Consider the following 25,219-nt stretch of genomic DNA (forward strand, 5'->3'; position numbering starts at 1 on the left):
GCAAGCCCCGCCCTGGAACAGAGCCGGGGAGGCCAAAGTTTGCTCCCCCACTATAACATCCCCAAACAGTTCCATGAAAGGTAGGTGGCTTTCCTTGGCCCTCCTGTCATTCGAAATAGCCTACAGCCATTCAGGGTTAACAAACCTGCTTAAATGGACTGATTTAGTATAAGATCCTTAGTACGAAAAGTATACAGCAATTGCTTTCCACGCACAAAGTTTAAATATATTTTTTTCCCTTAAAAATCTAAACATTCAGTCACTTAGGGGTAGTTATTAATATAGAAGAGTAAAATGTTAAATATAAATGGGGGTGGGTGATTTGAAAAAAAATTATCAGATGCATTTTCAGAAACAAGTAAATGTCTATTGCACTTATACAATCATGTAAAACCTTTGCTAGGCACAGTTCCAAGCAAATTCTCAATGAGAGAGATCTATTGGTTGGTAACCCCATCCTGAAGAGTTCAGATCAGCTTCAGTTAGAAGTCAGTTTACAATGTAGAGAAACAAAATGCAGAGGAGGAATACATGACAACGGGGAGGTGATATAACCTGCTAGTAAAGCATCAAGTGTTTGTGCTGACATTTGGTGATAATTGTTTCAATGAGGACTTTTTTATTAGGGTAATTTTTAAAGATGTAAATTGTGGGGTGTCCCCCCCCGCCCCATTTTTGAAACATACATATGCACAAAATGTCCAGTAAGAACTCTCTAGCTCCCGGCACCTTGTTGAAACACTATTGGCTCCTCAGAAATTCTCTGACCCAGCAATTAAGCATGCAGCACAGCAAAGCAATGGGAAAGGACTGGTCAAATTTAGCAGTGGAAGAGAAGTTTCAGAAAACATTATCAGGTATGACCCTCCCTTCTAGCTAAACTACCCATGACACTGGAGTTCCATAACTGAAACTACAGATAATTTGGTCATGAAAAACAGCTGTGTTGATCTGAATTGTCAGTGGTGCGGTTAGGTAATATTAGACTCAGGACTTGACACTCCTCACCCCCTGTCATTGATGTAAGGCGTTCTAGGAACTGCAACTCCCAGACTACACAAGGGGAAGTGGAAGAAAAAGGATGGAGATTATCTGGATGGTGGTGGCCCTTCTTTAGCTACGGCCTGGATTTGTGGCCCTCTTTGCTGAGAAAGGATGGTTGGTCCCCGGGCTTTCAACGCAAAGTCCAATGCTGATGGCACCACTATGAATTGGGACCAGAACACTGGAGAAGAGAGGGTTAACATTGCGCCCTATGTCATTTCCCCACTGACCACCACCCCAAAAAGTTGCTTTAAGTCCTGATAGGGAAAAAGACAGGCACAATATGGGTACCTGTCTTCCCCCCCCCCCCTACCAGGGCTTAAAGCAATTGGGTGGACATTTTTGAATGAGAGAAATGGTATAGAATATATAACTTTCTCATCTCCAGTGCTGTCACCTTTACTGATATCAGCCCCCCACCATGTCTGCTCAGGGTCAAAGAACAAATCTAGTGTTCCAGTTGTGAGATGGCAACGCGTGTCATTAGGCCCTCAGACTAGTGAATGGAACTCTCTTTCGGGAAGGGGACACTCGTTGAATTAAGACCTGCCTGGTATTTGCCCCCTCCATTTGCCATAAGTTTATTTTTCTATGTAGAAGGGTTGCAAAACTAATATTGTGACCTGCTCACGCCTGGTGTCAAGTGCCACCCAGTCCCCAGAAGTCCAATGACATTCTCGTACCAGACCCTGAAAGCACAACAGCAACTTGCGGGGAGGGCAAAATAGAAATCCAATAAAATAAATAAATAAACTTCAACCATATGGAGGTCTATCCACTGCAGAATTGGGCTCATGAAAACCAAGGCAATGGGAACGTGAAAAAACAATGCTCTCGGATGCTTACAGTTTTGCCAAAATCCCATGCATGTGTTGGGGTATGTGATATGGAAAGTTATAGTTGGATTCTTTAAGGCCAGTATTAATTGCCCATCACAACTGTTTCAACAGCCAAGAGAGAACAGGTGAAAATATCCATTGTTCATGTTCCTCCTTGACATTTTCTAAAATGTCCAGTATTGCTTCTCTTGGTTTATAAAGCTGGATCTTTTGAATGGCTGCTTACTGAACAATCATTTTAAGCATACTGCCCCAATGGTACAGTTCTTGAGAATTGAAAAGTTTCTAGTGTGTTACTTCCACAAATGGATTCTACCCTTAACAGTGAATGTTCAAATGGTACATCTGTGATGTCATACATTCACAACCCCTCCCAACCCATTCTTCTTACATTCGTGAGTTTTTCAAATTGGTATAACTTAGAGCTGGACCAAGAAAGGCCCTGCTAGTTCTTATTTTTCTTAGGCATTATTGAGACCTATAGATTCCCATGTAAATCACAAACTAACAAAGCACCTTGGAGGATGGAACACTGAACTGGAAAGGGACTTATTGAAGTAGATGCCCACATAGATTGTTTTTGTTCTAGGCTCAGAGGAAAAAAGCCCCCTTCTCCTCCTGCAAAATAGTCTTGATGTCGCATTTTCAAAAAGCCTTCAGGGTCATTTGGATATTTGCAGCTTTTTTACTGCTTCACATGACAAGCCCTACAGTTCGGCTTCTAGTTTTGGACTCTTCTTCCAGTGAGCCTGCAAAAAAAGAGTTTATGCCACAATATAAATATCTGGCAGCTGGTTTGCTTCCTTTCTTCAACAGTAGATAATTCGTGCAGTAGAGTTTCCATGCCAGGATTCAAATTAAAAACACCCTCCTCTGCAGCAAAGGCATATAATAATCCCACCAAGAAATATAGAAAATGTTCAGTTTGGGTGTGTTGCTTCAGTTCTGTAACAGTTCTGTAACAGGACACTCTCTGGTAGCTTTTCACCCAGATTTTTGCACTGTACAGCATCACTATTTGAACACCTAAACAACCGCTACTGAAGGCCTCTTCTCCAAAGTGGTATTTGGGATGCTCTACAAGGTATAAAGCAGCTTTGCCTTCTCATTCCTTCTCCTCCACAGCAATGGCTCCTGTCAACAGTTCTAGCTTAAATACCTTTCCGGTTGTCAGACAAGTGAAACCCAGCAGCCATGCTTTGCAAAGGACTGTTTGGGCTCCCACGTCCTGTAGATGTAACAACTTCAAAAGAACTTGGCATCCAAGAGATTAATCTTTCAAGAGACGATCATGGTGATATTTTTATAGGCTTTCCATTTTTATCATATTGATAAACAAGCATTTTGATACAGTGCGAGTTGGCAGGGGATATCCAGGGGCTGCTGGTTATCGAAAAGTTATGGTTTGTATAGAACTGGACAGGTTGTTTCTGGCACTTAAAGAAGGCCTTGAGCGTGGCAGCTGCCATGGTGCGGAATCGCTTGCTAATGAAGCAGTACAGGAAGAAATTGATGGCTGTGTTCAGGAGCGCTAACATGTTGGCAACATCGGAGACAATGTGGATGGACCAACTGTCATTTAGCGGCGAGACATAAAGGTGATACAAGATCATGATAATCCTCGGTGCCCACAGGATGGCAAAAATGGAGGTGATGGTGAACAAGATGGCAGTTGTTTTCCCGGTGGAATAGCCTCTCAATCGGAAATGACACTTCTGCCGAAGCTTGTATACAATGATGGAATTCAAGATGAAAAAAATAGAACAGGGGACTAAGTAGATGGTAAAACAGTGGATCCAGATGAGGATGTGATGGACCAGCGTGCTTTTGTAGTCTTCTATCCAGATGTTGGGCCACCAATAATAAGGGATGCTGGTCAGAAAACAAATGATGTAAACACTTACTATCACTTTTCGGGTGCGGGCTGGGTAAGAAACCATGTGATATTTCAGAGGATGGCAGACCGCTATGTATCGGTCGATGGTGAGAGGCACGGTAATCCAAATAGAGGTGTGAATGGAAGAAAACTCTAAGACGTCGATGATTTTGTCCAGGACCTCTGGCATTTGCTCTTTCAGGATGAAATCTTCCAACAAAAAGTCTACAAAGACAATGAAGAAAAGCACCAGCAAGTCTGCAGCTGCCAGAGCTAAAAGGTAGTTGTAGGAGGATTTCTGCCTGCGAGCCACTAACTGTGACAGAATGATGACTGTCAAAATGTTTGCTAGAGGGAGAGAGAGAGAGAAAGAAAAAAGGTTAGCTTCCCATGAGGTTGCAACCATGATTTGCATAGCCAGGCCATTTCAAATGTATATGTAAGGTGCAAGCACTGAGTCATTACTGACCCACAGGGGGACATCACATCACAACGTTTTTGGGCAGACTTTTGTTACGAGGTGGTTTGCCATTGCCTTCCCCATGGGGAGACCCCCATGGTGCAGAGTGGCAAGCTGCAGTACTGCAGCCCAAGCTCTGCTCACGACCTGAATGCGATCCTGGCGGAAGCCAGGTTCAGGCAGCTGGCTCAAGGTTAACTTGGCCTTCCATCCTTCTAAGGAGGAAGGCAATGTCATCAACCAAGAAAATGTCGTGATGCAACGTCCCCCCCATGGGTCAGCAATGACTCGGTGCTTGCACAGGGGGACTGCCTTTACCTTTACCTTTCGAATGTGTATCCTGATTATTCTAGTTTAGACTCTACAGGATGACCTCAGTTTTGGTGCCGACATTGCTGGTTTCTGCTCTGGGGACAATCACCACCACTTCATTTGCTCTGTATTGGCTTCACCCTCTGCCATCCAGCCCCTTACAGTGTCTATTCTTGACTGGGAGTGGCTTCTCCAGAAGGGTCTTCTAGCATCTATTATCAGAGATCCTTTTACTGGAGATGCTAGGGATTGAATTTGGGGGTTTTATACAAAGCAGATGCTCTGTCCCTGAGATCTATATCTTTATCTATATCCAGGGCTTTTTTTCTGGGAAAAGAGGTGGTGGAACTCAAGACCGCACAATGATGTCACTTTGGGTCAGCTGGAACAAATGGGGAGTTTTTTAAAGTTTGAATGGCCCTCAGCGAAAATGGTCACATGGTTGGTGGCCCCGGCCTCTGATCTCCAGGCAGAGGGGAGTTTAGATTGCCCAATCTAAACTCCCCTCTGTCTGGAGATCAGGGGGCGGGGCCACCGGCATGTGACCATTTTTAAGAGGTGCCGGAACTCCGTTCCACCACGTTCCTGCTGATAAAAAGCCCTGTCTATATCTATATCTATATCTATATCTATATCTATATCTATATCTATATCTATATCTATATCTATCTATGTACACACACACACACGAACGAGTTAGACCATAGTCTGTCAAAGTCAGTATTGTCTACTGTGACTGGCAGCTCTTCAAAGTCTGATTCTTTTAAATGGAGATTCCGAAGATGAAACCTACGAGCTCTTGAATGCAAAGCAGATGCTCTGCCTCTGAGCCACAGCCGTTCTCAGATCAGACCCTGCTTTTATTCCAGAATCGCTGCAAAAATGTGATTTGTCAGACTTGTATTTAACAAAGGGAGGTTGACTCTCAAAAGCCTATGCCCTACAACTCTCGTTGGTCTTTAAAGTGCTGCTGGACTCGAATGTTGCTGCCAAAATGTGCAGGCTGCGCCCTAGCCAAGCATAACTGTACCAAGCTTGCTGCTGCAGTTGGTTCTGTCAGTTCATGCACAAAGCTACAGAGGCTCCCTGGCAGTCTGAGTTGCCAAGTATTGACAGTTTTTGCATGCACACAGTAATTACTTCTCTTGCAGAGCTAATGTGTGCTGTTTAATGTTAAACTTGCGATCGTGCTGATCGCCTTTTCAAGGCCAATCAAGAATAATTATGAGGATTCCTCTAAATAAGAATCAAGGGAAATAAGGGGAAGCAAAAGAAATCATGTCCTTATGTGCACTCCATGAATGCAATTGCCCAGCACAGACGGTGATACCATTCGATTTATAAATGCTGCCTGCACTTGATTTCTTAAAGAATTGGGGGAATTTTAGCAAGACAGTATCCGCTACTAACATTTTTACCTGCAGATATTCAGGAGAATGACACAATCACTCAAGTTCACAGTCATTTGTAGGCAGAGAGAAAAGGAGGTACATTTATACATTGCTGAGAAATAGCTGTTGTAGGGGGAAAAAACAAACAGGAGTCCCATGGCATCTTAAAATATTTAACACATTTTATTAGGGCATAATTTTTTGGTTCTAGAGCCCACTTTCTGCCAACGGAGGATCCACATCATGCAATTAGGGATCTGCTTATCGCATCCATGGAAGTTTATGCCCCAATAAGAGTGTGTTTAGGATGCTGTAAGCGCCCCCCCCCCACCTTTGTAATGATCCTTAGTGAGTGTAGGAAGAAAATAGTTTTGACATTCAGCAATGGCATCATTTTGTCAGGCTTCATATCAGAACCAAGGCTGTAGTCCTCATGATTGATGTTCTCCATGTCTCTGCTGCAGATATCCATTGTTTACATTACCAAACAGTTTAACATCAAAGCATCTCTTGGGCTGCCTGGTTGTCCTTTCTGCAAATGTGTTATAGCTGTTCCCTTTGGAAGAGGAAATGAGCCACAAGGGCCCATCCCTCTCCAGGGCTGTGGACAGCTATCACATGTCCTCAGAGAAGGACAACTTCTTCCCCACACAGGCAAACCCTTTCCTATGAATTATTTTTTTATGATTATTAGGTAAAGGTAGTCCCCTGTGCAAGCACCGAGTCATTACTGACCCATGGGGGGATGTTGCATCACAACGTTTTCTTGGCAAACTTTTTGTTTCGTGATGGTTTGCCATTGCCTTCCCCAGTCATCTACACTTTACCCCCAGGAAACTGGGTACTCATTTTACTGACCTCGGAAGGATAGAAGGCTGAGTCAACCTTGAGCCGGCTACTTGAACCTGGCTTCCGCCAGGGTTGAACTCAGATCATTAGCAGAGCTTGGGCTGCAGTACTGAGGCTTACCACTCTGTGCCATGGGGCTCATTATTATTTGATTATTATTATTATTTATTAAATTTATAGCCCACCCTCCCCATGAGCGGGCTCAGGGCGGGTTACAGTAATAAATAGGAATACAAAAGATAAAAACACTAAAATCACATGTCTATGGATATAACATCCTATAATCAGGCACAACAAACATAAATTTCAGGATCCCAGATGGGCACCTTGAAATCTAACTGCATGACTTGCTTGGGCTTACCAGGATGATCAGGGACCCTGGAATTTTGTCCCCCAGTCCCTATCCTTGATAGCCCTTGTCCTTCCTACTTATAGAGGAGGGATTTCTGGGTAGCTTTTGTCCCCACCCCTTTCTTGAGGGACTCAGCACTAAAAGCAGCAACAGCAAGAGGAAACTGTCTCCCTCTACATTTCATCTGGCTTTGTCTCTAACCAGAATTAGAAAGCCAATCTGACAAGGCCTGGAGATGTTCTATGCCCATGTTATATGGAGCGGGCTTGTGTGCAAAAGGAATGTTGCTATTTCCATTGGAATCCCACCAGAGATATTAAAGACAAGAAAGCTGTTCCTTTAACAAGCATGCAGTTTGGAACACCATCCCTGTAGTACGGTGGAGAATTATCAGCTTAGGACCGCCTCTGTTTAGGAGCTAGAGAAATAAATTTGTTCTGTACTGATGAGTCCTTAGTCCAAAGTAAATGAGAATGCAGGGAGACCCCTGCTCAGGGAGAAACCATCCATGGCTTAGTGTGAAAGCACTTCGCTTGGAATGCAGGTGGTCTCAAGTTCAGTTCTCTGTCTCTCTAGTTGAAGGATCTCAGGTGGGAGACGTTGAGAGAGAGAGAGAGAGAGCTGCTGCCACTTGGAGTGGGTGGTAATGAGGTAGGGATGGGTTTATGATCTGACTCACTATAGTGCAGTTTCCTATCGTCAGATGCTGCTAATCTTGAAGAGCTAGAAAAGGGGCAGGAAAGGCCAACCAAAATGATCATGAGATTGGAGCACATTCTGTACAATGGGCTTTTCCATTTACAAAAAGACAGCGAAGGGAGATGCTATAGGGATATGAAACGTTATGTATGGCCCGGAAAAGTTGCATAGAGAAAACACCCCTTCACCTCAGCCAGCCTGTAATATTAAAACTCAAAGGACCCCGATTAAGACGATGGATAAAAGAAAGAATGCATAATAATCTTATGGAACTCGTTGCCACAAGATCCCTATAAAAGGGGACTGGACAAATTCATGGAGGAGGGAGAGGTCTGTTCATAGCTATTTGCCATAACAACTAATGGAACTTCCATATTTGGAGGCAGTATACCTCTGAGTACTAGCTGCAGGGGAGGGCAGCAATGTGTGAGGCTTTGGCCTCTGTGCCTTTCAGGACATCTGATAGCTGACTGTGCAAAACAGGGACTAGATGCACCACTGGGCTGATCCAGTTGGTCTTTTTTATCTGGGTAGATTTCTCCATGGGCATCCTGTGCTGGTTTTTGACTGTAAGACTAGCTTAGTGGAAGATTGAGGTTTTCCTTGAAAAGCTTAGAGCACTTGGGAGTCAGATAAAGAAAAAAAAGAAGTAGACCCTAGGAGATTCCTATCTATCCATCTATCTATCCATCCATCCATCTGTCGCATTTATACTCTAATTGGGACCCAAAGCCACTGGCATCATTCATTTTATAACAGCAACAATAACAACAACAGCAACATCATTTGATTTATATACTGCCCTTCAGGACAACATAACACCCACTCAGAGCAATTTACAAAGTATGCTATGATTATCCCCACAACCCTGTGAAGTAGGTGGGGTTGAGAGAGCTCTGAAAGAGCTGTGACTGACCCAAGGTCACCCAGCTGTCTTCAAGTGGAGGAGTGGGGAATCAAACCTGGTCCCTACTGCTCTTAACCACTACACCAAACTGGCACCAAATTTTATCCTCACAACAACCCTGTGAGGTTAGTTTAAGCTGAGTGTATATGACTGGCCCAATATCACCCAGTGAGTATCCATGGCGGACCAGGGATTCAAACCTGGTGCCCATTCTAATAGCAGATTTCATAGCAGAATGTTCTTAGACAAAGGCAGCAAAAGAGCCCTTGCCCATCGGCAAGGTAAAGCATTTTGCAAATTGGTGATACTCCCATAGAAAGCAGGAAAATATTAGTTTATACATTAAAAAGAAGGAAAAAGCCCTCAGCAAACAGCCCAATGAGGCCTGAAAGTGCTCGCTGCCCTCAGAATTTTGAAGAGTCCGGTAGCACCTTTAAGACTAACCAACTTTACTGTAGCATAAGCTTTTGAGAACCACAGCTCTCTTCGTCTCATTTGACGAAGAGAGCTGTAGTTCTCGAAAGCTTATGCTACAATAAAGTTTGTTAGTCTTAAAGGTGCTACTGGACTCTTTTCTATTTTGCTGCTGCAGACTAACACGGCTAACTCCTCTGGATCTCAGAATTATGACACTGCTGGGAGTCAGTTAAGAAGAGAAGAGATGGCCACTCCAACCCTCAGAGTTCATAGTATCCTGAGTGGTGAGATTCAAGTGTGTGTGTGTGGGGGGGGGGGCGGATTTCCAGATTGTTTGCCCTCCCCTCCCAGAACTCCTTGTCTGTCCCCCCGCCTGTAAATAAAAATAAAACCCTTCCATCTCATTTAAAATGTGATCGAATAAAGCTGGTCAGTGGTTTGGGTTGGCCTTTGAAATTTTTAGATTTGCTGAACCCCAATTCAAAATCTGTATATGTTTTTAAAGAAAGCATTTGGTCCCTTATTTTATCTGAAAGATCTGAATGTAGTGCTGAAAACACCTATTATCATATACAGGAGCTTAGCATTCAAGCGTCTCTAGCCAAACTTACGCAGGGCTAAGCCCATAACATACCAGGAGGGGCTTACTTCTGAATAAACATGGCTAAGTTGGGGGCTGTCTCCTAGTTCTTTCTTCACCGTACCGGTGCTGCTATGCAACGGGCAGGTCATGCTATGCTTTGAAAATGGCTTTTGGTGTTTAAATGGGTTGCAGCGCAGCTTGCAAACAGAAGTTTCCACGTGGCTTGGTGGACAAAGTGCCACGGGCTTGCTAAAGAGAGTCTCATATTGTTATTCCTTCAAGTGGATAAACAATCCACCTCAGCATTAACTCTCACATTTCAAAAGGTCAGACCCACTGTTTGTTTACCACTAGGCAGAAATGCAGAAATGCGGAGGCCCTTTTGCCTTGAGACAAGAGTGCACCAATAGCTCATTTCAAAATATCTGCATTTGCTCCAAGATGCATTTCCAGGCGCTGCTGACCGTAAGCTGTAAAGGCTGGGGGGCCTGGAGGAAACGACAGGGACATCTCCCCATGAACCAATTCTGCCCCTCCAGAATATTATAATTTCAGGCTAGCTAGTCCATTCCAGTTGATACTGAACTGCCCTTGGATTTCTAGAGTGCTGTTTTCTTTTAATTTACAAACTATTGTTTTTTCCAGCATGCCCAGGGAATCCCCTGTACCTCCCAAGAAGCTGGGCCTGCCCTGCTTGTGGTCCTGGGTCAGAGCGTTAGGGAGAAGTGCTTGATCATCAGTTCTACTACTAGAAGCACTAAGTTAATAATAACTGTGCTTATATAGCACAGATCAGGGCCCCACTTAGAGTGGTGATGAGCAAAGCCAGTGTTGTTATTAGCCTCGCAATACGGCTGGGGCTGAGAGGAGTGGCTTCCCCAAAGCCTTCTGCTGAGCTCATGGCAGCAGTGAGATTCGAACCAGCAGAATGCTGATTCGCAATCCAACCACTTAACCACTATGCTACAAAAACTCCTTTTAAAGCCTGTGACCTGTATTCCTTCGGGTGGTGATCTTGACATTTTCCCAGACCTAGCACAAGCTTTTAACCCTCATTGGTGATATGGGACCCAGTTCTAATTATTGTTTATTAGGGTTTTTTTTTATCCTGCCTTTTTTGTGATGAGGTCAGGGTGGCGTACGTAGTTCTCTTCTATTTTGTTCTTGTAAAAACCCGGTGAGGGAGGTTAGGCGGAGCGTAATAGAGCAAGGCTCATGGCAGAGTGGAGATTTGAACTCCAATCTTCGCCGCTCCTAATCCAACACCCTAATCACATTAACCTCCTCATTCTGGAAGACATGCAGAAGGAAGGGAGCAGGTCCGTCCCGCTTTTCTTATCCTTGTGTGATAAAGGATACCTTCCCATCTCCCGCACAGCTTTTCAAGGTATGAGATATTGTCCAGCTTCGCATTTGGTTGCGATGATGAAAAATCTGTACATATTTTTCAAAATATTGTGTAGAGCAACATAAACTCAATACCAAGTCGTAATAATTGTAGAATTGCGAAAGGACTTTTGGCCCTGCACCAATTCCGATATAAGGAGTATGAGACCCGTAGGCAGACCCAGGGATCTTTCCCGTACAATTCTGAACAGAGTTACATCCTTCTAAGCCCACTGATTGCACAGCCAGTTTGCTCTCTCCAGAAGTTCTTGGATTGCTGACTAGCAGGGCTTTTTTTGGGGAAAAGAGGGAAATGAGGGAGAAACACTTGGGCCCTCTTACAAAATGGCCATTTCCTCCAGAGGAACTGATCTCTGTTTGGTGATCAGGGGGTGGGGCCACCCGTCACAATTGGTGCCGGAACTCCATTCCACTGCGTTCCTGCTGAAAAAAAGCTCTGCTGACTAGCAACCCTCACCAGACAGAGCTAGCAAGGGGTCTCCTTTGCTAAAGACCTTTCCTCCTCATAATTATTATTTTCAAAAGAGTCATCTCCTGCCAGAGAGGCCAATATTGACATGACTCTTGAAATGCTACTGAGTTTCAGGTTCTGAGTTTTGATCTCCTGTCCTGGCAATTCTTTTGTGATGCACATCTGAAAACACTGTGTTGAGGGATACAGATGGGAAATAGAAGGAAATCTCTAAGGGCAATCTCTCCTCTGCCATTTCTTCCACCCATCCAAAGAACTGAGAGAGCTTCTTAGATGGGTGTGGGAAGAGGTCATTCAATGCTGCATTTTTATTTGTCCACAAGCAGAAGAGTTTGACCAATCCTACGATAGAGCAAATCTTCTCAAATGAGCTTGCTATTTATGCAGAAGAAACTCAACAAGATGCCTTCCCTCTATAATCATGCTCCCCCCCCCCCCCAAAGGTGTGTGTGTGCATACGCAGGGCTTTTTTTCAGCTGGAATGTGGTGGAACGGAGTTCTGGAACTTCTTGAAAATGGTCACATGGCTGGTGGCCCCGCCCCCTGATCTCCAGACAAGGGGAGTTTAGATTGCCCTCTGTACTGCTCGGCTGGAGATCAGGGGGCAGGGCCACCAGCCATGTGACCATTTGAGGGCAACCCACTGAGTTCCACCACCCCTTTTCCCAGAAAAAAAGCCCTGTGCATACGTATATGCATCCTAGAAGGGGAAGCGGAATGCACCTCTTTTTCAGTCTTCTCAAACCCCTGTTGACATCAGGAAAACTACAAGACATGCAAAAGTATTGTGCCACACCCACCAGGCACCTCTCCTAACATGCAGTGGGATATTATCCCCAAGACTCCGGCACATTGTTGGAATCTTGTGTGTACTCTCCTGCTCCTGCAGAGCAGATGGGGAATCTGCGGAGGAGCCCAGCAACTCCATTTGGCACTAGGGCCTCTGTCAGGCTGTGCTCCTCTGCAGATTCCCCATCGTGCCAGCCCTTGATGCCATTCCCAAAGATATTTAAAGGCCAGCCTTCCAATAATGAGAGGCGCCTCTGTCTCCCTGGTGAATGAAAATACTATGTTTCCATACTATGTTTCAATAGGCACACACAAAGGAGAAATTTCGCCCAGCGTTTTTTGTTGTGGATGTAATGTGCTAGCAGGTTTGAACCAGAGAACCTGGCAGCAGGGCCCAGGAGCTTGATTCCCTGTACACCCTGTGCCAGTTGGCAATCATAGGAACTACAGGTCTGATCCAGGAAGCTCTGTGGCACTACCTTGACAATGGTTGGGAATGGAGGCTGTGTTTTGGATGCCCAGCCATATTGGGTGGCCTGGAAAGCTAGAAGGGAACTGAAGCCTCAGATTTGGCTGTCCGATCTGAGCAGCCAGAAGCCCTGCATGACAGAGTCTCAGAACTGCAAGCAGCTCTTCTCTGTGTGGCCAGCACAGGGGCACAGTGTGAGCCTAGTGGCTAGAACGTCAGACAAAGACAGCAGAGGTCCAAGTCCTAATCAATATTTCAGACATGTGCTTACATGCGCAGGTCTCCCTTGCTGGAATGAGACAAGAGCAGCTTCCATGAGGCTCCTGGATAGCTGCCCTGTTGGGAAGGGGCCATGCCTTGGTAGCACAAGCATCTCTTTTGTGTGCATAATGTCCAAAGTTGCATCTCCAGCTGAGAAGAATCCATTACCTGGTGAAAAAGACCTTCACCTGACAACCTGGAGAGCCTCGACCAGTGAGGGCAGACAATACTGACTTTGATAGACCAATGGTCAGACTTGGTAGAAGGCAGCTTTATATTTGGGCTCCTGGGTGCATAATACCCTCCGATTAAGCCAACGACACTCACAGTGCCGTTCTGACCAAAGTTATATCCTTCTGAGCCCATATGACTTAGAAGGGTGTAACTCTGTTTAGGACAACACGTTGAGCAGATGAACGTTCACTCAGGCTTAAAGAAGAATGCCACCACTGCTGTGTTGGGAGCAGTGTACAGAGCAGGCCTGTAACTCTGGAATAAATTTTAAAAGGATAGCTCTGAATGTAAAAAAATATGCTGGGGACAGGGGCGGTCTTAGTGATTCTAGGGCCCTGGGCAAAAGTCCGAGATGGGGTTCCAGAATCTCTGCTGCCCACCGCCACCCCACAATGGCATGACCCTCCCTGCCCCCTGCTGGGGGGACCCTGAGCCCAAGCAAAGGTTGGCTCTCACCCTGTGCAACATGGGTGGGAGCTGCTGCTGCCACCTGAAGCCAGCTGCCCAAGCCCTGGACTGGATGCGTGTGAGCAACTGTGGCCCCCACTGAGTGAGCTGCCATAGCCCTGAATGGGTAGGTGCAATTGGTAATGGGAGTATTCTCTATCTCCTCCCCTCCATCAAGGGTGCATGGTTGGGGGGTGGGCAGGCGCCTCTAGCATGGGGACCTTTAAAGATTATATATCGAGCGGATATTGTGATATAATTTCATTTGATGCAGTTCTCCCAGTTACCTTGTAATAACATAACAACATTTGATGTATATACTTTTGATGCGGTAGCGCATCAAAAGCATCCTGGAACAAGACTGTGGCTTAGTGCCACAAGCCTCACCAAGGAAGCATCTGCTAGGGCGGGACAACTTAACGCGGTTGTCAAAGCGCGTTTACAAAGAGCGGTTTACAAAATGTGTTGTTATCCTCACGACACTCACCCTGTGAGGTGGGTGGGGCTGAGAGAGCTCCAAGAAGCTGTGACTGACCCAAGGTCTCCCAGCTGGTTTCAAGCGGAGGAGTGGGGAATCAAACCTAGCTCTCCAGATTAGAGTCCTGCTGCTCTTAACCACTACACCAAACGGGCTCCTTCCCCTCCGGGTTGGACTTGTCCTAATTGCCTTGATCCCCAGTGCTTTGGTCACCCTTTGTACATGTGGATTGTGCCACCTTCACCGACTCCTATGTTCCAGAGACTCGGTGCTGGCTATGCTTACCATGCTGGGCTTGCACGTGCCGAATCCACCCCTTTGCAGACCTGGGAACAATCTTCAGGTTTTGTTATTGCATGAACAGCTGCCCTTCCTGTATGTGTCTCATTTCCACAGCTGACGCATCATTGCTCCGACCTTGACTTAGCAAAACAATCAGCAGACGCTTCCTTGGTGAGGCTTGCGGCACTAGGCCACAGTCTCGTTCCAAGATTCTTCTGATGCGCCACCGGTCCCTCCGCCTCCTGCAATTAAGCGGCATCTGCCGCCGCAAACCTTCTATTCCCTGGAAACTGTCTTTTAAACAGCGACAGCTTAACAGATATTTTGCCAGACGCGGGGTATTGACCAAGACTAAGTACATTTAATGCACAATCCTTCCTGCTACCTATATGGGGTTTTGTAAGCAATTTTTATCATGTTTTTTCCCCCCATTGGTAGACAATAGTTCTAGGCTTTAAGCAATGTCCGTCTCCCGAAATCTCTCAAAACCAGCAGTGTGACTTTTTACAAGCTAACAATCTGTACTTGATGTGTAATAAATGCAAGGTGCCAGGGGTTAATGGAGTTTAGCCCCATTGGCTGCAGCGCCAGGAATCAGCTTGGGGGCAGAAGAAGTCTTCGAACGTCAGCCTACTGTAATGGTTAGAGCGTTGCCAGTATGGTGTTGTGCTTAGAGAATCAGATGAGGGTCTGGGAAGCTGAGACTCAAGGTCATTTGCTTGAGCCTATGTGTCTGGTCCAAGGTTATCCAATCAGAATTCATGTCTCCCCAGCCCTTGTCTGGCGTGCCTTGAAAACCAAATTAAGTATTTATTTATGAACTTCATTTATACCCACCCTTTTCTCCCCACAGGGGAACCAAATCGTTCAAATCCATCGTTCTCTCCTCCATTTGATCCTCAAAACAACCCCATGAAATAGGTTAGGCTGAGAGCTTTGGACTGGCCTACCATCTCCATTCAGCTTCCATGGCAGAGTGAGGTTTCGAACCCGGGTCATCCAGATCTGATACTCTAGCCACTACTCCACACTGGTCACTATTATGTTACAGCATATTTAAAACTAGCCAGACCACCCCACATACACCTTTGCAAAATGCTATGACACACGCAAAAAGAAAGTTGCAAGAATCAAAACCATTAATCTAACAACTGATCTCTGTCCTTTGCATCAACTTTTCCTAGATCGTGAATAAAAGGTGTAAAAGGCTACAGATTTTTTAAAAGTTGCCCTTTGTACTTGATCCTCCTCCTTTAAATTGAAGAGGAAAATGGGCTACCTTTTCCTTTATGCAAACTCTCTGATTCTCAGTGTTGTTCTCAATAAGTGAACAGTCCAGTAGCACCTTTAAGACTAACCAACTTTATTGTAGCATAAGCTTTTGAGAACCACAGCTCTCTTCATCAGATGCATCTGACGAGAGCGGTGGTTCTCGAAAGCTTATGCTACAATAAAGTTGCTTAGTCTTAAAGGTGCTACTGGACTCTTTACTATATTGTGACTACAGACTAACATGGCTAACTCCTCTGGATCTGTTCTCAATAAGAAGCCATCACTATCTCACCTTGCGCATGAACTAATGAGCAACCTCAAGCTGCCTTATTCTGAAAAACAACTGGTCTGCCAAGGTTGGCATTGTCTACTCAGACTGGCAACAGTGTTCCTACTGCCTGGTCCTTTGAACTGGAGGTACTGAAAATTGAACACGGGACCTTCTGCAATGCAAAGCAGAGACTTTTCCTCTGAGCCGTAGCCCCTTCCTAAAAGTCCCCATTGGATTTAACCAAACCCCCAGAATCCTTGCCTTCAACCCTGTGCCAGCCTTGATCATTTAAATTGCAATCCTTTGCAGAATTAATGCCAGTAATGCCCATAGAAACCAATGGCTGTAGTCTGGTGTAAATCTGCACAGGATTGCACAGTTAGAAGGTTTTCAGGGGGATTAAAATACATGCGCTCAGGATACCTGAGCCTAAAAAGTCACTCTGTAAATAAATGTTTTCTCCTCCCCAACAGCACGGGCTGTTAGTGTCTCATCACACTACTGCAATGAAATCCTTGCATTTCTTTATACACTCAGCATACTGTACACGTACAGTCGTCTTGGATGGTAATGGAAACGTTGTCCTCAGATGACACCAGTGAAGCAAGACCGGGACAGAGGCATGCGGTGAAATCTCTGGTGTTTATAGCGGGGGTTCCTTCTGGTTTTATTGGATCAGATTGTCGGTGCCCTTGCTCCTAACTCAATGAGTTCAGCCTCTCTGTGGGGGACAAAAAAGGCACCTTGCCAATTTGTGCATGGAGCACAGCTTACGGTGCAAGGGTACATATTTGCTGTAGCAGCAGAGGACTGTTCTTTAAGCGGTTTTCCCACTCCTTGCATGAGATCACCCTCTTTTCAGGAAGATAGAAAAACGACAGGGAGTGCCTGGTATACCTCATTGCTTTCTATGAACTGCCTGCGCTCAAATTCTTAAGGTGGACTTGGGTCAAATGCATTAACAGCTTTTCATGGATTCTGTGTCTGTTTTCCCAAGAGGCAGACCCAAACTGTGCCTTGTTGGAACCAGAAGCTCCACAGGAGGCTAATTTCTAGCCATATCGAACCTGCGCATTGTGTACAATTTAGACTCCCCCTCCCTTTTTAACTTTTCCCTTTAATTCTTGGCAACAGATCCAAGATGAGAGAAAGAGGGGAGCCGAGAGCTTCAGACTTAATATAACAATGGCATAATTAACCGTTCCAGCATCCCGGTATTTTTTCATGCTCCGTTCCAAAATGAGCAATTAGAGCTCCAATCACTAATAGAGTATCATTTGCGACATCAAAGCCTTTTGAGTGGAACGAGGAATTTCTACGCTCAAGTATGCATCTCTCTAGTTGATTGCGGGGTGGGTGGGGGGATGGTGTTAGGGATAAGTGAGCATCTCTACTCTGCATGGAATTGTGTGTCAGTCATTAAAAATATTACTTTGCACTTTAAAGTGGTCTAATGGCCCACCCATAGCACCAGCCTCCACTTTTGCTTACCAAGATCAATTTACTACAGATTCCTCTGATAACAGATTGTTCTTTTAAAGCCACATGATTCTAGATATAGCTTTGTAGAAGAATGGTTTGGTTGCCCTTGATATAATGAGCTCCTCTATTGAGTCACAAAACTGGTAGGGAACTGGATACAAAGGCCTCTGAGGAGTCCTGGCTTAGTGGTCAAGAACCTGCCCTGCGTGCAACATGTCCCAGGTTCAATTCCTGGCTGCCCCTGAGCAGGTGCTAGGAAGGACCTTTCTTTATTGAAAAGCCACTGGCCCATCAGAGTAGAGAATACAGAGCTATCTGGGAATCAATGGTATAGTTCTGAACGATGTAACTTCAGATGAGCTTTAGATGGTGGTGAATTAGCTGGTGTGGTCCATGAAAGCCTAATTAGCAAAGCTTTTCCTTCTTTCACTTTTCTTTTTTTTCCTAGCAAGGTCATCCAGCTATAATCTCTCTCTTCTAAGTGCTCTAGGCTTCTGGCTGATCTACACATTCCCCATCCCCCACCCCAAAAAAGAAGAACATGCTGTCGAGTCACAGCTGACTCATGGCCATCCCATCCACAAGTGTTCAAGGGAATAGAAGGGCAGAGGTGGTTCGCCATTGCCTTCCTCCATGTAGCAACTCAAGTCTTCCTTGGTAGTCGACCATCCAAGTATTGACCGTGGTTGACCCTTCTTAGCTCCCAAGCTCTGAAGAGCTTGGACTAATCTAGGCTAATTGAGTTGCTCCCCCTACTCAAGTGTACAGATTTTTCCTGAACTGTTAGGTTGGGAAATTGCATATTTGAAACCAGCATTTCAGCATTATCCCTGCTTTGCTAGCCTTCTATAGGCAGGGAGTTTTTGATGTGCCAGTGTTTAGTCATGCATTCCGGCCTGATGGTTTCTGAAATGCTACAGTTCCAGAGTGCAAGGCCACACCGTTTTTCTAGAGGCAGATGTGAGTTTTTAGTTTGATGCTTGAGTGCCATTTTATTTAAAAATGTCAGTTATCGTTGACTTTGGTTCACCCTCACTTTAGTTGCTGCTGTTAATACTTCTTTTATTTTACACCGTTTTAACACAACTTGATGCCATATATGACACCACTGATGCCATTTTTACACAGTGGACCGCTAGCTGACTTCATTTTCACAGTGCAAGGGAAAGAGAAAGATGCCCCCCGCCAAAACTTTGCAGTTTGTTTTTAACAAAGGACAAAACAAATCTGAAATTCAGATATCCAAATTGGAACATACTATTTTTTTTTCAAATTCCTTGTGCCATAAAGTTGGGGAAGTAGATGAATGTTTCTTACAGACCAAGGGATAGCTGGGCAGGGACTTGATGGGAACTAGGATGGCATTTCAGAAGATCTGCCTTCCTTCAAAGATATTTTCTTAGGAGCAACCTCCCCTTTGCTCTGTGGATGTTACTGCAATGGTTAGCTGAGTTGTGTTCCCACTGGAGGGAACACAAGGACCTGTGGAGAGGGGAAATCCTCCTTCCCTCCTACTCCAGCTCCTTAGATTTATATTTTCATTGGCTTCAGTGAGATCAGAGCACATGAACAGAATCAGAGCACCATCTTGGGCATAACTATGCTCTTTCCTGGTAACAGAATATATCCAATTTCAGATGCAATTCCCTGAAAAGACTGTCCCATGAGATACTTCTGACAACGATCTTTTTGAACCATATGGGTCCCTCCTATAATGGGAATTTAAGATTTGAGGTCTGTGTGGAATTTAAGGCCTGTGTGGGCTTGGAAGAACTGGTTAGAGAATCCCTGGTTTGGCTATGAAGCTCACCAAGTGACCATGGGGGCAGGGGGCATTCACTTTTCCCCTAGCTAATCGCACAGGATTGTTGTGTATGTGTGTGTGTGTGTGTGAATTGAACCACCTTATCCTTGCATACTCCTATGATCTCTTTGGCAGAGGAGAGCTAGTTGATAAATGTGAGGAGTTAATGAGGAAATAGTCTGAAGCAGGACACACATGTCAACCCATTTAACAAGGAGGGAACACAAGGACCTGTGGGAGAGGGGAAATCCACCCCCCCCCCGGGGTCCCTTCTTCCTTTCCTCCTGCTCTAGATAAAGTTGTTCTAGGTTGCCTAGGTAACCCAAAATGGCAACTGAGATCTGTCTTCAAACTTCTTTTGATTTTATATGATCCCACTTCTCTTTTTTCCTTTTTTTTAAAAAGGGGGGGGGGAATTACCCCAGGTTTGCAGAAACATATCCCTTATCCCCGATTGCCCCCACTGCAAATAGAAAGCAGGTAAAAAGAAGCAGCATGCAGGCTAAAAATCTTTCATTGCAAATCTCTGGAGTCTTGCAGCATTGCATTTTAAAGAACCACAGCCTTGGTGCTCAATATTCCTTATTTTGCTAACGCTGTCAAAAGCCAGAACGTTGCCTGTCCAATTCCTGTTGGAAGTTGGCAAATGACATGGTCATTAAGTGGAACCTGTAACACTGGGCAATCCGATCCTACTGGCATCAACAGGTGCTTTGTTTTTTACTTCTGTGGGTGATGGCTTTTTGCTATTGTTTTTCAAATGGCGCAAACCTTTCTTTAAGGTCATGTGTGTACAATATCAGCAAAGAGAGAAAATTGCTTTCTGGCACTCCTTTGAAGTTTTGAAGGTAAATCAAGGTTGGAAATGAACCTGGATGAAAGGTTTTGTTGAGATCTCTTTTCAGCCCTGAAAATCAATGGGATGGGTCAGAAGGGTCTCTGATCCACTAATGAAGAAGTCTTGATCTGATGCACGGTCCCTTTTTTGCACAAGAGGAAGGCTCTGCCATTAGTAGAACAGAACCTTGGGATCCAACCCCCTTTTGGAACGGTTTATGGTGACAATTGACAAATAGATCAACCTCGATACCATAAGTAAATACTGGCATTTAAAAAAAATATATTAGGTTTGCGTACATATGAAAACCAGAGGGAGAATATTTCAGTCTCCCCAGATGGTCTGTTGCTGACTTGAAAAAGTCACTATTCTTCAACGAAAGAGAGGTTTCAGCGTGAAACTGCTGCATTAGAATTTGTCAAGAAGCTTAATACTATCACATTAAGCCTTAATAAAGAAAATGAATCCTTATTATGCTGCTAGTATTAAATTAGCTTAGGATCTCTAGTGAGGTTGTGTTATCAGCTACTGGTGCTCCTTTCAAAGCTTCCTATGCTTATCTTGTATGCACTGAAAAGTCTCAGTCTAGGCTTTTTGCATTTTATCCTCCTGGTTAGATTTCCCCCTCTGTGCCCATGTCTGGATAATCGACCATTGGAGGAAACACTTCAAGCATTGAATGAGAGTTCTCCACAAAAGCTTCTGCCACAAACCTGCAAGTTGTTGAAGAGGCAAAAGACTCTTTCCTGATTTGTCTCATCAAGGTTGATTTCGAAGACAGCAAATAGCTATGGGCTTATTAAAGAGACAGAAGCTCCAAGGGCATTATGTTGTTTCTTTTCAAAAACGTGTGTTAAAGATAACACTGGTTAACAGTAAACCTTTCGATACCAACAATGTCAGGATCTGTTTAACAGTCTCACTCGGAAACAAATCCTGTGGACGAAGGGGGGCAGTCCTAAGCAGGTCTCCTTGGAAGTAAGCCCCACTACAGCTTATTCCCAGGATAGCATGCTTAGGTTTGCAGCCTTATGAAGGGATCGTTTTTTCTACCCAGATGTCTCAGGGATCAGGTCCTGCTTGAAAGACTGATCCATCTAATTCTCACTCCTTCCCCAAGGAACTGAGGACTGCATGCATGGTTTTCACCTCCTCCTTTTTAGTCTCACAACAACCCTGTGAGGCAGGTTAGGCTGAGTGAAGTGACTCCTAAGCTAGACACTCTTCCTCCTAATCTCAGACATATTGAGGGAGGGCTGGGTGCCGTTGTTCTGTCGATTGCAAAATAAAGCAGCTCTGTTCAGCAGGGAAGGAAGGTGTTCTACAATCACCTATAGATGCACCCTGTTCTTTCATTTGAGGTCTTAGTGACTTCTGCCTTTCAAGACCTGGTTGCAATGCCCTGGGGGAGAGATTTGATCTCCAAGGCATTTGCTTTCATGCTTTCATAAAGGCTGCGCAGCTGATGAGGAAAGGGCAACCGTGCAGTCAAAGCCCAACAGTTGTTTTGTAGGTTTGCATATCTCTTGCTTCATCTGCAGTATTAACCAAGCTGTTCCGAGCCCTGTCTGCCAGAGCCGTTTACCTGTTAGCTGCTCCTCCAGCCAGTAAGCACGGTGCATCTGAACTGCGAGCTGTGAAGCTGGAGGCAGACTGTTCTTTCGAGCACAGTGCTGTGTCAGCACCACGGACAGTTCATTTGTTAAAAAGCATCCCAGGAAAACCTCCACGAGTGTGCAAAGGCCCGAGTTGGCCACTGATCGCTCAACAGCTGCTCCAGCTAGGATATACCTCTTTTTTTTCTTTTTCTTATCATGGCATGCTTTGGGAGACAGAGGAATGACTTAGCTAGAGAATTTAATCCAACTTTCTGAAGTTGGCGACCTCACCTAACTGGCTTTCCCGGCACCAGCTCTCCATAGCATAAACCCAGTAATTCTCTCTCTCTCTCTCTCTCTCTCTCTCACACACACACACACACACACACCACGTCTTCTTTGTGTGTGTGTAGGTTTCTAAGTCAGAAAATGTGACTTCCGAGAGGTAAGGGAAGTGGACTGAAGCCTTGAATAAAGTCCACAAGCCAAATCCCATCAAGTTTGCTGCCTCCCCTCACCCCATCATAATCTAAATCTTTCTCTCTTTTGTGCCGTCATGTTCCAACTGACTGGGCTTTCAGGGCAAGTGAGAAGCAGAGGTTGTTTGCTGTTGTCTTCCTCTGCACAGTCTTCCTTGCAGACCCTGCTTAGCTTCGGAGATCTGACGAGATCGGGCTATACCATGCTGCCTTCCCCTCCAAACTAAATCCTAATAATTGAAAAGGCAAAGCAGAGGAGGAGCTGCTGCTCTGTGGCTGAATGCATGCTTTGCTTTCCAAAGGTCCTACTTTCAGTCACTGGCATCTCCAGCTTGATCTCAAGTGGGACCTCTAGAAAGAGAATGGTGGCTGGCCAGAGTTGTCAGAGCTGAGCTATATAGACCAGTGGCCTGACTGTAGCTAAGGCAGCTTAACATGCGACTCTCCAGGAGAGCGCTAGAACATAGGCTTTGCTAGCAGAAGGTCCCAAGTCCCATCTCTGCCTTCTCCTGTTAAGAGGTTGGGCAGCAGGTTTTGGACAAAGACCTGCCACAGACCTTGGAGAGCCACTGCCAACCAGAAGCAGCGACAGTGGACCCGGGGTCTACCTTGGTGTAAGACAGCTTCATATGTTGAGAAGGTCAATTCCTGGCAGTTAAAAGATCCCCATCAGCAGGTGTAGATGGCAAAGCTTGGACAGTCATCACAGAGGGCTGAGCCTAATGGACCAAGCCTTGGGACTTGGGATAAGGCAGCCCCACATGTTCCGAAGCTGAGATAGGGAAGGAGCCCCCTGCCACCCCAACCTCCCCCATCCTGCTGTTCAAAGACCAGCTCCTTTCAGGGGAGCCTCGTACCATGCTTCCCTCCTCTGTCCAGTCCCACAGAGCATCCGGAAAGAGGAGTAAGTTGGGAGTTAAATCCATTTGGGGACTGACTTAAGAAAGCGACCCGTCCTACAGGCTGGGCGGTCTCCCCCTTGCCCCGGGCATCCTCTGGCCGCTGGAGCCTCGCACCCCCTCGCGCCGAGCCCACCACGGAGCTCCTCCGCCGGAAAGCAGCGGGGAGGCGGGCGCGCCCCTTACCTGGGAGCCCCAGGCAGAGCAGCAGGCTGTAGTAGACCACGGGCAGGAACCCTAAGCCGCAGCCGGGCAGGGAGCTGTTGCGGATGTGGATGTAGTCGTGCTCCATGGACGCCGGCTTCGGAGGGGCCGGGGAGGGCAGAGGCAGCGCCCGCCTGGATGCCGGCTCCGCAGTCACCCTCGGCCGCCGGAGCGCAGGACTCGCCGGCCCGGCCCCGCCGCTGCCTGGCGGAGGAGGAGGAGGCGGCGGCGGCACATGGCCGCGGACCTATGAGCGGCGAGGAGGGCTCGGCCAGCCGCGGCGCGCCAAGGGTTAACCCGCTCCCCGGCTCCCCTTCGAAGGCGCGCCCTCGCCCGGGCGCTCCGCCGGGTCCTAAAGGGACCTGCGCCGTTCGGCCTCCCGCTTTCCCCTGCAGCCTTCGCGTTGAAAATGCCTGTGACTTGCAGGGCTTTGGGCAGCCCCTGGACCCGCTTTCAGCCTCTTGCAGTTAGGAAGAAGCAGGTCCCCTTGAGCATGCGCAGAGTGCCCGTTCTTTACCAACCGAAAATACACGTGGCCAGGCCTGGGATTTTCAAGGAAGCGACTGGGTGAGGCTTGTCCCCTGACGCTTCTCATTTTGGAGTAAAAATATCATCATCATCAACAACAACCAATTTGCCAAGAGTTCTTTTGATCATTTCTTTTATGGTTTAATTTTAATTCTTGTTTGTATTTTATGGTTTTGTCATATCTTTAATTTAAAAAAATTGTCATCATCATCAACAACAACAACAACAACATTTGATTTATAATAATAATATGTTTATTGTTTTTCCGGCCGAAGCCATAAGCCATACAAACACCAACAAAATATGAACTGTACACTTGAACATACCCAATTCACGTAGACATAACTCGTCATTATCACTTTAAACTATCTAAACTCATGGAAATCTTGTTTCTTTATCACCGTGGCTAAAAAGGAAGCCACTATAGCAGAGGTTTGATTGTCAGGAAAGTTATCAGACAATAACACTGAGATTGCCCAAGGAAGGAAGGGAAGCTTTTCTTTTAACATAATAGGAATAATAAATCTCTTTCCTTACTCCACTTAGGGCAAAAAAATATTATATGATCCAAGGTCTCTAACTTTCCTTGTCCACAGTCACAAACTCGTTCAGAATAAGGGAGTCCAGAGAAATGACCAGAAAGCACTTTAGAGGGGAAGGAGTTAAGTCTAGCCAATGTGAAGGCTCTGCGTTGACATTTGATTTATATACTGCCCTTCAGGACAATTTAACACCCACTCAGAGAGGTTTACAAAGTGTGTTGCTATTAGCTTCATGACAACAGCAGCAGCAATAATAACATTCAATTTACACACACACACACAACCCCCCCCCCCGTTTCAGGACAACTTAACACCCACTCAGAGCAGTATACAAAGTATGTTATTATCCCCACAATAATCACTCTGTGAGGTGGGTGGGGCTGAGAGAACTCTGAGAGAGCTGTGACTGACCCAAGGTCACCCAGCTGGTGTCAAGCGAGGAGTGGGGGATCAAACCCGGCTCTCTAGATTAGAGTCCTGCTGCTCTTAACCACTACACCACTGTTTACTTCATGTATACCCTTTGTGCACGGTTATTTATAGGTTAATCAACTAAAGCTTTAGTTGATTGAATAGTGGGCCACTGGGTTACCACTTGACATTGGTGTTAAAAACAGCTTTGTATATGATGGGTTCCCATAAAAGAGACAACAAAGGGAAAAATATTAAAGATAGCCTTCTCAAGAGTAACCAATCTATGCATGCTTGCCTGGGGTAAGCCCCATTGAACTTAG

At 45.6% G+C, this 25,219-nt stretch overlaps 1 protein-coding gene across 1 annotated transcript; it reads right to left on the reverse strand.

Annotated features, from left to right (window-relative positions):
* Positions 1-3,172: 3,172 nt before the first annotated feature.
* On the reverse strand, positions 3,173-23,503 carry GPR139 (G protein-coupled receptor 139). The gene is made up of 2 exons (XM_054995531.1): positions 23,398-23,503; positions 3,173-4,107 (listed from the first exon to the last, which is right to left on the reverse strand). Exons 1-2 carry the CDS (start codon positions 23,501-23,503, stop codon positions 3,173-3,175), a joined length of 1,041 nt encoding a protein of 346 aa, XP_054851506.1.
* Between the last annotated feature and the right edge of the window lie 1,716 nt (positions 23,504-25,219).

The sequence above is a fragment of the Eublepharis macularius genome, chromosome 12 (genome assembly GCF_028583425.1).
Source record: "Eublepharis macularius isolate TG4126 chromosome 12, MPM_Emac_v1.0, whole genome shotgun sequence".
Lineage (NCBI taxonomy): Eukaryota > Metazoa > Chordata > Lepidosauria > Squamata > Eublepharidae > Eublepharis > Eublepharis macularius.

Coding starts and splice junctions, on each gene's coding strand:
- GPR139 (XM_054995531.1), bottom strand. CDS start 23,503: ATGGAGCACGACTACATCCACATCCGCAACAGCTCCCTGCCCGGCTGC. Junction 4,108..23,397: donor GCTCTGCCTGGGGCTCCCAG/GTAAGGGGCGCG, acceptor CTCTCCCTCTAG/CAAACATTTTGACAGTCATC.